Source organism: Geotrypetes seraphini, chromosome 5 (genome assembly GCF_902459505.1).
Source record: "Geotrypetes seraphini chromosome 5, aGeoSer1.1, whole genome shotgun sequence".
Classification (NCBI taxonomy): domain Eukaryota; kingdom Metazoa; phylum Chordata; class Amphibia; order Gymnophiona; family Dermophiidae; genus Geotrypetes; species Geotrypetes seraphini.
In genome coordinates this window covers 109,892,204-109,904,293 of record NC_047088.1, presented here as the reverse complement: position 1 = coordinate 109,904,293, position 12,090 = coordinate 109,892,204, and the positions used below count along the sequence as shown (strand labels likewise).

General features: G+C 43.1%; 1 protein-coding gene across 1 annotated transcript in view; it reads right to left on the bottom strand.

The window, feature by feature from the left end:
* LOC117361148 (ras-related protein Rab-35-like) overlaps positions 1-12,090 on the bottom strand; it is a 98,599-nt gene that overhangs the window by 27,847 nt on the left and 58,662 nt on the right. Inside the window, exon 2 of the mRNA XM_033946098.1 lies at positions 199-249. Within this exon, the coding sequence (XP_033801989.1) occupies positions 199-249 (51 nt within the window). The remainder of the gene's footprint in view (positions 1-198; positions 250-12,090) is intronic.

Sequence of the window (12,090 nt, the reverse complement as noted above, 5' to 3'; positions counted from 1 at the left end):
AAAAAAAAAAAAAGTCAAAATGAAGAGGAGGATTCCAAGGGCTGCCATTGACCTTGCATTAAAGAACACTGCATTAGGCACACAGTTTTTGTCATTATAGAATAGTAGCTTAAGTGTCTGACCTAACTTTTAGTGCTGTTTACAGAATTGTCCCTTTAGCTGTAGGTCTGTTTCTGTATATAGAAAAGTCACACCTACCAGAAAAAGTATTATCAGCAAACCGCAGTAAAAGGCTGCTTTTACCAACACCTGTGTAAAAGAAAAAAAAACACACTAGTTAGTAAGCCCTAGATTAGATTATTTATTTTTTGTATACCGCCATTCACCAACTCGCAGACCAAGTCTTTTTACAACAACAAGAGGAAACAGAAAAGGAACTACAATATTTCAAAGGACAGAGACCAGGCATCTAAAAAATATGACAAACCACTATAGACCACAAACACCACAGACTTTTGATAAGATACTTGACTGCATTATAAGCGAATCGGATATATATCAGATAAACTCCAGAGAAGGAAGCAGGTCTTGACAATTTTTCTTTTCGATATAGAAGCATTCTAGACCTCTCTCCAGTTGCCTCCAGTAAAGTTGATAAGCAGGCCATGTGTGGGAGACGGGGAAGGCGAGGTGGGGGGTTGTTTGCTCTCAGAGGTCTTCTGCAAATGCTCTATGACTTGACCTGCTAAGGCTGTTTTCATGAGGGCAGAAAAGCTCAGTAAATCACAGGCCCTACAGCAACTTTCCTGCCTGCAGTCCCAGGTCTCCCGAGTCAGTAATAACCCAAATGCTGAACTGCTGATAAGAGTCCCTGAATTCAGTTCCCCCTGTGCTGCATCAGTATTAGCAACTGGCTAACAAGAAGAGAGAGACATACACAGTTTCCTTTCGGTATACTTCCTACCTCTTCCATGAGCCAGAGAAGTGAGAACTGATGACAACAGCTTTGGGCTAGCAGACTAGTGGCACAGAGATCAAGACAACCTCTGCTCAAATGGGCAGGATAGCAGTGCCAGTGCACCTTAATTGCTATTATGCCCCATGTTTAGAGTGTCTGGTTTATAAGGTTTATTACAGACACACCAATGGTAGCCCATCTCAGAATACATAGGTAAAGGTCTAAGGCCTTCATTGGCTCAGGTGCCTAAAGCCCTGCCCAGGTGAGGAGCCTTAGGCGCCTGAGCCAATAAGGGCCTTAGGCCTTCCTAGTGCATCCCAGGATGCACCAGGAAGGGGAAGGCCTGCCATTTTGAAGAGTTCAAGTTTCAAGTTTATTAGTTTGCTTGTTGAATCGCTTAATCAGATTTCTAAGCGATGTACAATAAAATATACATGTAAGGAAACGAAAACATTACATACAGTTAATTAATTATAACGTAAACAAAAGGTAAGAGGGGGTGAAATACATTTTTTATAGTAAAGAAAGATCATACAGGGAAAACACATAAGGAAATTAAAAAGACAAAAAATAGAAAAATAATTCGCTAGAATAACACTTTATAATAAAATTTAATTAATTTGCAAATGCGTCTTTGAACAAAAAGGTTTTTAATTCGCTTTTAAATTTCCCAAACACCTTCTCCTCCCGTAAAAACATAGGAAGCGCATTCCAGATCTGGGGAGCTGTACATGAGAAGATAAATTGTCTTCTTGTGCTAATTACTTTTAACGAAGGAATTGATAAGAGGTTCCGCTCACTAGATCTTAAAGTTCTTTTAACTGAATATGGGATAAGAGGTGGGCCTGCTAGCAGGAAAGAGTAGGCATCCCTCCTGCTTAACTTTAAAAACTAAAATATATAGGGAGTGTCAATGGCAGCAGCCCACTAGACTACCAGGTGTCTTTTTTCGGAGGGGGTTGGGGTTGGGCAGAGGAGGCAGCACTTTTTTTTTTTTTTGCTGTTCTCCCTGCCCGCCAACCAGCACTAGCAAGACTCCCCCCAAAGCAGCTTTGGCTTCAGGGCTTTCCCTGTTGGCTCAGCACTGAGCCCCAAACAGCTGAGTGGCAGAGGAAACAGCAAAACAATTTGACAGGAAGGCTAGGAAGGAGCTATGCCTAGTGATTGTGCTCCACACAAATAGCATACATATCATTTGCATGCTATTCATGTTGAACATCATCAGCTGCTTGGGAAAAATCACTCCTGCCACGGTAATTTATTACTGTGGCATCAGAGCACTGTGCATTGGAGCCTTAGTTCTCTCTATTTGGTCGCAAGACTCCCAAACCTTTCTAAAAATGGAGCCTATTTCAGTTCCGTTATGTATAATGAGGTAATATAATGGATGCTGGGCTATGAGACTCATCACCTTAAGTGGGATATCCTTCAAATGCTTTTTGGGAACTATATTGATGCTGCTTGACCCGAGAGTCATTTTCATTGGAGTTCTTTATCCGTACTGGGACGGAGCAATCTGGATCTAGGGCTCAGGGATACTGGAAGCAGCAGGAAGCTACCTCAGCCTTGAGAAAGAAGAATTTGTTTCTTAAAGACTGCCTAGCCTAACAGAGGAAACTGGAGAGTACAAGATGAATAGAGCATCTAGAATCAAGAACTAGCTGTGACAAAACAGAAGTCTGAAGGGACTCGACTAAAATTTTCCAAAAGAAATCCAGCTGAAAGAGTTTTTGTATAGCTCAGTAGTCTAGTGGGTGCATCCCATTTAATCCTGGTACGTTCAGGAAACTTATGGGCCAATATCCAGCTTGCAGCAGTCAGCAACTGTCATAGCGTTGACTGCTGTGGGCCTTATCTAGGGCTTGCATTGCCTTGAAATTATCCAAGCCCTGAAGAGGTGTCAAGTGAGAACCTGCTAAAGGAAAGAAAAACCCCACTGGAATATCTTACCTATTGGCATTCAAACATGGGAAAAGGTAAATTTGGGCTTCAGTAGGTTAGTTCATTATCCTTTTCTTTTACTTTTTTAGTTCAGTACTCTGCTTTTCAGCAAAATCAGTTTAGACCAGTGGTCTCAAACTCAAACCCTTTGCAGGGCCACATTTTGAATTTGTGGGTACTTGGAGGGCCTCGGAAAAAAATAGTTAATGTCTTATTAAAGAAATGACAATTTTGCATGAGGTAAAACTTTTTATAGTTTATAAATCTTTCCTTTTCTCTAAGTCTTAATAATAATATTGAAATTTATAGCTAAAGAAACATATAATCAAAACACTGTTTTATTTTACTTTTGTGATTATGATAAACATATTGAGGGCCTCAAAATAGTACCTGGCGGGCCGCATGTGACCCCCAGGCCGTGAGTTTGAGACCACTGGTTTAGACAATAGTGTAGCCCTTAGAGAGGGGTGTCCAACCTTTTGGCTTTCCTGGGCTGCATTGGCCAAAAAAAATGTTTCTGGGGTTGTACAAACACTGCAGCAAGACAGAGGAGGGAGCTGGAAAGATGGTAAACACCCAGGGGCAGCAGAGGAAAACACTGCATTGTCCTCGACTGCGGCCGCACAAAATAGTTCACGGGGCCGCAGGTTGGACACCCCTGCCTTAGAGTCTCCGTTAGATTTTACATAGTGTTTTAGTCTAGATTAGTATTTTAGGTTGTATTTCAGAGCATAGATAAATCAGAATAGGGCACAGATAGCAGTTGAGGAAAGTCTTTGTTTAGTGTTTAATTCCCTTCTACCCTCTCTAGCTCCCACTCATCCCAAGGCTAATCTTTTGATTTATAGGCTCTTCAGCCAATTAAGAACAGGGCGGGCATTGCTTTGGTAGGATTTTTTCTGCTTTCTCTTTTCTTTCATCAGGTGCGAGTATTTCTGTAACCATAGTATGACTGGGAAACATCATGTTGCCAAAGCTGTTGCACAGGTTACAGCTTCTGTCTCTGTGCAGGCAGAAAATGTTATCCAAGCAGAGGAGGTAGTTCCATGTGCAAGCTGTCTTCAGCTTGAATCCCTCATGAAGGAACAGAGAGGAGGTGAAAATACTGATTAGCTTCCACAAGAATGAGAGCTACATCAATGAAATGCTTCATGAGGCATCAAAGATTTCCAGCAGTGGTGATAAAGAGGCCATGCTGAGGGAGGACAGCTGGACTCAGATTACGGGACCTGCAAGATTGATACCGTACTATAACTCCACCTGCCCTTGAACTGAAGAACTGGTCGGTATACAACCCTGAAATGAGGAGGAAATGAGACCATCCTAAGGATCAAAGCTCAAAAATCCCCAAAGATACTGGATCCATGACCATTAGGAGGTGTAAGGTAGTGGTGGTTGGCGATTCCCTTCTGAGGGGTACAGAGGTGTCCATCTGCAGACCAGACATGATGTCCTGGGAGATATGCTGTCTGCCTGGTACCAAAATCCACGATGTTATGGACAGCTTGTCGAGACTCACCAAGCCTAATGACTATTATCTGATGCTGCTCATTCATGTTGGCACTAATGATACTGCTAGGTACCCCTCCAAATGTATCAAAAGTGACATTGTGACTCTAGCAGAGAAGGTGAGGCAGTTAGGTGTGCAAGTGGTATTCTCATCAGTCCTTTCTATCGAGGGTAAAGGTCAGGGCAGAGCAGCTCACATCCTGGAAATGAATGTGTGGCTGGTATCAAGAGCGTTTCGGCTTACTGGACCATGAGATGATTTTCCAATAGCTGCTGAACAGGATGGTGTAAAACTATCAAAGAAGGGAAGAAACTGGCAGCACCCTGACTAACATACTGAAGAGGGCTTTAAACTAGAATTGTTGGGGCAGGGTGATCAAAGCCCTCAGAACATAAATCACTGAATACCTCTAAACAAATAGGGAAAAGGGGCAATGTCTGGAAAGCAGTATATACAAATACCTCTAATCAAATGGAAAAAAGGGGCAATTTCTGGAAAACAGTATATACAAATACCTCTAAACAAATGGGGAAAAGGGGCAATGTCTGGAAAACAGTATGTACAAATACTCGAAGTATGGGAAACAAGGTTCTGGATCTAGAGGCTGTAATGGAAGAGGCTGAGTTAGATTTAGTAGCAATCACAGAGATGTAGTTCACAGAGAACCATGACTGGAATATAGTTATACCGGGCTATAATCTGTTCAGGAAAGACAGGGTAGTTAGAAAAGGAGGAGGAAGAGTAGCGTTATGTGTTAAAGATCATATTAAAGTCACATAATTGCTCGATCTGCAGGGTAAGGAAGAGGCACCGTGGGTCAATCTGGAAAGAGGGGATGGAAAATGTATTTACATTGGTGTGATATACAGGCCTTCACAGACAAGAAGTGAACAGAGATATAATAGTAGATATTTAGAATATAGCTGTAAAAAGGGGAGTATTACTAATAGGTGATTTTAACATGCCAGATGTTGATTATAGTATCCCTATTGTGGGGTCTTCTAGAAGTAAGGATATCCTGATTTCTGTATAAAGAGAAACATACGGATCAGAATATCATGATGGACCACATCGAACGCAGCCGACAGATCGAATTATAATACTACTGCATATTTATTTTGCATCTGTAAATTTTGAATCTTTGCAATTAATGACAATAAAAGGGTTTCTGTGCTGAAATTTAGTCTAAACCCATGTTGAAATGGCAACAGAATAGATAATTTTTCTAAATAGTTGGAAAGTTGACTACACATAATTGATTCCATTATTTTTGTCATTAGAGATATATTCGCAATTGGATGATGAAAGGGGACCGAAGGGTCCAAATCAGTACTTTTCAATAAAGGTGAGTGTTTTCCCAGAAATATTTTCCAGCTGGGTGGCATGAAAAAGTAGCCGGGCGGGATGGGGAAATTTGGTGGTGGAGAAAATTAACCCCCTTTTTTACTAAGGTGCGCTAGCATTTTTAGCACACGCAAACCCCCGCACTACGCAGGAAAACTAACGCCAGCTCAATGCTGGCATTAGCGTCTAGCGCGCATGGCAATTCTGCACACGCTAAGCGCACACTAAAACCGCTATCGCAGCTTAGTAAAAAGAGCCCTAAATGTGTACTATTTTTATTAGTTAATTATTATTATTTTCCAATGCTCAATATAACTTCCTTTTTTAAGGTTTGACACTTGTGCCAGAATATTTTTACTAAATTTAAGTAGTATTCAATTCTAGAAGGGAATAATTAGATATTTGCCCTCTTTCAAATGGTATAGAGGTTTTAAAAAAGGGAAATACATTAATGAAGTCATTAGGTTCAATCTAGCCATTTATTTCTACATGAATTTAAACAACTAAAAAAAAAAAAAAAAAAAAAAAGATAAATATAGCTCATCCAGTCATACAAGAAATGGCTCTACAGCACCTCTAATAATGTTTTGATCACTAGGTTTCTTCCTGAGGTCTCCCTGAGGATATGAAATAGATGCGATCCCCACTTCCAGACCTCTTCCACATAATTTATGGAGAGGTGTTACTGAGCCTTGAAGGAGACCTGTGTGATTGATCTTTATCTGCTACTTTTTTTGCTGTACACTTCCCCCTCCGTATTTGCAGGGGTTAGGGGCAGAGCCGGCCTGCAAATATTAAAAAAACAAGAATAATATTCGGACCGGTTCTGCCCCTAACCTCTGCTTCCCCCAGCTATTTTAAGCCCTGAAAGCCCCCCTTAAGCCTTACCTGGTGGTCTAGTGGGTTTTCAGGCAGGAGCGATCTTCCCATGCTCCTGCCCCGGGCAGATCGCTCACAGGAAATATCTGCCTTGAGCTCCCGTAGTCTCTCAAGCCATTTCCTGTGAGCGATCTGCACGGAGCAGGAGCATGGGATGATCGTTCCTGCCCCGAAAATCCAATAGACCACCAGGTAAGGCTTAAGGGGGCGCCTACAGGACTTAAAATAGCCCGAAAATGAAAATGCATTTTTTGGTTTAAAACCACAAATAAGCGAATCCGTAGATAAAGAATTCGCGAATATGGAGGGGGAAGTGTAGTGCAAAGTGTAAGCTAGGGCAAAACAGTTTAGGTAAAGAAGTAGGTAATAATTAGCAATGTATTAAAAATATTTTATTTTTATTTGCTTATAATGTCATTTGAAAGCTGCTTGATGTTAATACAACTTTAATTTAATTCTTGATAGTGTGTGTGGGGGTGGGGGGTGGGACAACACCTACATCAACAGTAAAGTTAGAATAGGGTCATTAAATCCAGTGGCATACCTAGTATATATGACAGCCAGTGCTGATCATTTTTTAACAACCCCCTCCCCTCCTCTATATAAAAAAGATATTTTTAGTAATAATCCATGAGTCACACAACAAGGGTGCACCTAGGAAAAGGCAGCATCTTAAACACTGCGGTGAGCACTAGAACACCAACACACGCATTGTAAAACTAAACAAGCCAGATCCTGTACAGTCATTTTTAACAGAAAGCCATGTCCTTTTCATACACACAGACAGATACACCCTCGCCCAATATGGAATAATCACAAACTAAAAATAGAACTATGTAGACAAAAGTTAAACTGAACAAAGAAACCACTCTGCATACAATGCAACACCACAAAAACAGTGACACGTCCTCTAATACTGTGCAAAATAAAAAGACAGATGTAAATTTGAAAAAAACTGCTACAAAACAATCACCATTTTACAAATTAACAAACAGAAATAAAACAAATAATGAGAAATAAGAAAATACCATTTTTTGACTAATCAATTTTTTAAATTAGCTTTCAGAGGCCAAATCTTTCTTCAAGACAGTACAGTAGGGGTGCCCACACTTTTTTAGCCTGCGAGCTAATTTTTAAAATGACCAAGTCAAAATGATCTACCAACAGTAAAATTTTAAAAAACACAAAGCACACTGTACGCAGAGAAAATGTTAATTATAATTTGTATTCGGGGTTTTTTTCCAGAGGTCAAGGCAGATGACTTTAAAATATGCAATGTCACCTCAGTAACAACTATACAAAAATAGACAAATATACCCCTCTCCCCTTTTACTAAACCACGATAGCGATTTTTAGTGCAGGGAGCTGCGCTGAATACCCCTGCACTGCTCTCGACACTCATAGGCTTCTTGCCCTAAAAACCACTGTCGCAGTTTAGTAAAAGTGGGCCACAGTGCAAAATATAAATGGCAGATATAAATTCTCAAAACGGACACATTTTGATAACTAAATTGAAAATAAAATCATTTTTCCTACCTTTTTGTCTGGTGATTTCATGAGTCTCTGGTTGCACTTCCTTCTTCTGACATTAAATCCAATATTTCTTTCTTTCTGCCCCTCCCCTTTTCTTTCTGTCTCTCTTTCTTTCTCTCTCCCCCCTGCCTGTCTTTCTTTCTCTCTCCCCCTGCCTGTCTTTTTCTCTCTCCCTGCCCCCCTCTTTATTTCTGCCTTTCTTTCTCTCTCTCTCCCCCTGCCCCCCCAAGCCATCATGCCGATTTCTCCACTTCCCCAATTCTTTCCCTATCCCCCAAGCCACCACGATGATTTCTCCCTGCTGCTTCCCTGAGCCAGGCCAGGCACGTACAAGCGCCGGACTCACAAAACTTCACCTCCGACGTCAATTCTGACGTCGGAGAGGAAGTTCCAGGTCAACCAGGCAGAACTGACGTCGGAGGTGAAGTCTTGCGAGTCCAGCGCTTGTATGCGCCTGGCCTGGCTCGGGGAGGCAGGAAGAAAAAGATCGCAAAGGCAACGCAATCGACTCACATTCCCTTTGCGATCTACTGGTCAATCGCGATCGACCATTTGGACACCCCTGCAGTACAGTATACTGCTGTTATGGTATCCTGTCCTGACCTGAGGAAAGGGGTTTAGTCCCCAAAAAATTCCCTTATTTCCATTGCCTATTCATAAACTTTAATCAATACAGTTACTACTTGATTCTACGTAAAGCAACAAAAAATGTTTTTTCTACCTTTTGTCATTTCTGCTTTAATCATCTTCTCTTCGCTCTCTTTCTATTCAGCGTTTGTCCTCGCTCCCTTCCATGCAACATCTGTCCTTTCTCTTTGCCCCTTCCACCCAGCTTCTGCCCTCTCTCTCTACCCCTTCCATCTACTGTCCATTCTCTCTCTGCCCCTTGCATCTCTCTGTTCCATATGGCATCTTTCCTCTTTCTATGTCCCTTCAATAAACTGTATATCATGTGCCCTTTCTCTCCTTTGTACATGATTGATTTCAGCTTCACCCCTCCCCTATGCTCTGGCATCTCTCTCTTCTCCTTTCCTTCCTTAATTACCACTCCACCCCATGGTCTGGCATCTTTGTCTCCTTCCCTTCTCTCCCCCAGCCTTGGCATCTCCCTCCTCTCTCTCCCTTCTTCTCTGGCACCTCCTCTCCTTACTTTCCCTCTGGTCTGGCATTTTGTTTCCTTTAGTTTCCCTTCCTTCCCCAATGCCCTGGCATCTCTCTCCTCTCCTCTCATCTCCCCCTCCCATTCCATTATCTGGCATCTCTTCTCCTTCCTTCCACCTGGTCTGGCGTCTTCCTCCTTCCCCCCTCCCCCATATGCCCCGACATCTCTTCCCCCCCCTCCATGGTCTGGTAGCTCCTTTCCTTTCCCTCCCTCCCATGGTCTTGGCATCTCTTTCCTATCCTCTCCCTTCCCTGGTCTTCCTTTTCACCTCTCTCTCCCCAATTGGGTGCAGCAGCAGCACTTCTCGTCCCCTTCCCAATTGGGTGCAGCAGCTTTTCTCTTCCCCTTCCCCCTCAAAAAAACAATTGGGTGCAGCTGCAGAACATTACTCTTCCCCCTCCCTCCCTCCCAAAAATGGGTGCAGCAGAAGAACATTTCTCTTCCCCCCTCCCCCATTCGGTGGTGCAGCAGCATTTCTCTTTCTATCCCTCCCAGCTCACACACCTGGCAGTTGCTAGGCAAGTTGTAAGCTTCCCTCCATCGCTGACTTATCTTCCATAGGTCAGTGACGGAGGGAAGCTTACAACTTGCTGCTCTTCCTTGCTTCGGGCCTTCCTCATTGCCGGGTCCTGCCTTCGCGGAAAAAAGAAAGTAGGCAGGACCCGGCAGCGAGAAAGGCCCGAAGCAAGTTGTTGACCAGTCTCCTGCCTTAGCCCGTAGCAAACTCATGGTTCGGGGCTCTAAGGTGTGCGTGCCGACTTCCCTTCTCTTCTCCTCTCCCCCCCCCCCGGATATAACTTCCGGTTTCGAAGGGAAGCCGGCACACACACCTTAGAGCCCCAAAGCATGAGTTTGCGTCTCTAAGCCAGTAGTGTGTTGTTTTTTTTTTTATGTTGAGCGGCGGCGGTGGGGAGATTCGCATTAGATGACAAGCCGGCTAAAAGGCCCTGGGGAGAACACTGAAGGTGTTAAAATTATATTGCCCATATTCAACGAGAAATGACAGCTACTGAGAAAATAGTTTAATAGTGAAGTCAGCCAAGTCATGGCCTGTGGAGGGATATCCCCATAGAGAAAGGAGGGAAAAGGATCCAGAGTGCAACTGCACCTCTTCAATTTTTCAACTAGTTTTAAAAGTTGGAATTCCTAAACAAGGTCAAAGACATTCCAGAAACGGTCCACAAAGGTTAATGTTAACTCATTGGAGCACAAAGAAAAGTCGTCAGGATTGATAGCAGGAAAGGTGAGTGATTTTGCTAATGAGTGATTTTGCTATTAAATAATTTAGCTAACTCCTCAGCAGTTGGAATACAAATTTGCTTCGATGTTGTATTTACTAAAGATAGTGAACGCCAAAGTTTGAAAAGAGTGCTACTTGTCTACAAGTACTCCCAGTCTCTTTCCTGAGGGCTCTCTCCGAGTACAGCCCCAGACATCCTGTATTCGTGCATATGATTTTTGTTACCAACATGCATCACCTTACACTTATCCACATTACACCTCATTTGCCATGTCGCGGCCCATTTCTCGACCGTGTTTGTCACGTTGCAAGTCTCCACAATCCTTCTGTGTCCTCAGCTTTGTATTGTCCGCAAATTTATTCATCTCGTTCGTCGTACCAATTTCCAGGTCTTTTATAAATATGTTGAAGAACACGGGCCCGAGCACCGAACCCTGCGGCACTCCAGTCCGAGTATTGTTCATTTACCTCCACTCTCTGTTTCCTATCCGCCAACCAGTTTTTAATCCACGTGAGTATTTCACCCTCGATTCCATGGCTCACAACTTTTCAAAGTAGACGTTCATGGGGAACCTTGTCGAATGCCTTCTGAAAATCTAGATATACGATGTCAACCAAGTCACTCTTGTCTATCTGTCTATTTACTCCCTCGAAGTGCAGTAAATTTATCAAGCAAGATCTTCATTTGCTGAAGCTGTGCTATCTGGTCCTCATCAAATTGTTTCACTCTTCGTTGTGGGCTTCATCAGAGACTTTCAAATCTATTGCATAATCTCATGACTGCCTGAGTCTCTGCGAGCCATGAGATTATGTATATATGTGTGTGTATGTGTGTGTATATACACACTGGTATTCCTGCGCTGGAACCTCCAGGCACTGTCCCTTGAAGAAACTGGGTGAATGTCCTGGTCTGGTCCCCCATGGCTTGTACCAGCTCCTCGTGTCTCCTTCCAGACTCCACCTGACTCGGCCCGCCAGAGGTCCTGGTTTGCCTGGAGCACGACTTTTAAATCTTCTGTCTGCTTCTGCCGCTCTGACGCCAACAGGGTTGAACAACTGTTGCAAATCCATGCTGCCACCTGGAAAACAAACAAAGATACGGAACCCAAGTGCGGATTTTTTTTTTTCACAGCACACCCCAGAGAGCTAGCTCCCAGCTCCCGCCTCCTAGCCACACTATCAACCCCAGAATCCTCTATCAGTTGTCCCCTAGGTACTCTTACCGGACAAACTAGATGAGTCTTAGCGTTTGGATTGATAACAGGCTTGGCTCCTCTGGAACACTGCTGGGCTCCCTCCGGTTCTGGTTCTGGATTCCGCTTCCACGGTTTCCGGCAGTCCTAATCTCTTGCAGCGTGCTTCAAGGGGTCAGCAACAGTCCACAGAAGAAGACTCCAATAATGAAAAAATCAACACACAGCGGCAAGCACTGCACTTAGTAAACTTCAGATCCTGGTTTTGATGTCCTTTTATACAATCTCCCTTGTTAGGCAGTAAAATAAAAATCCCAAAACTGATACCAAACTTTGTAACCGGCAAGCCTCAGGGCAAGGTGTCTTGGGCCACCGGTACAAGAAAAAAAA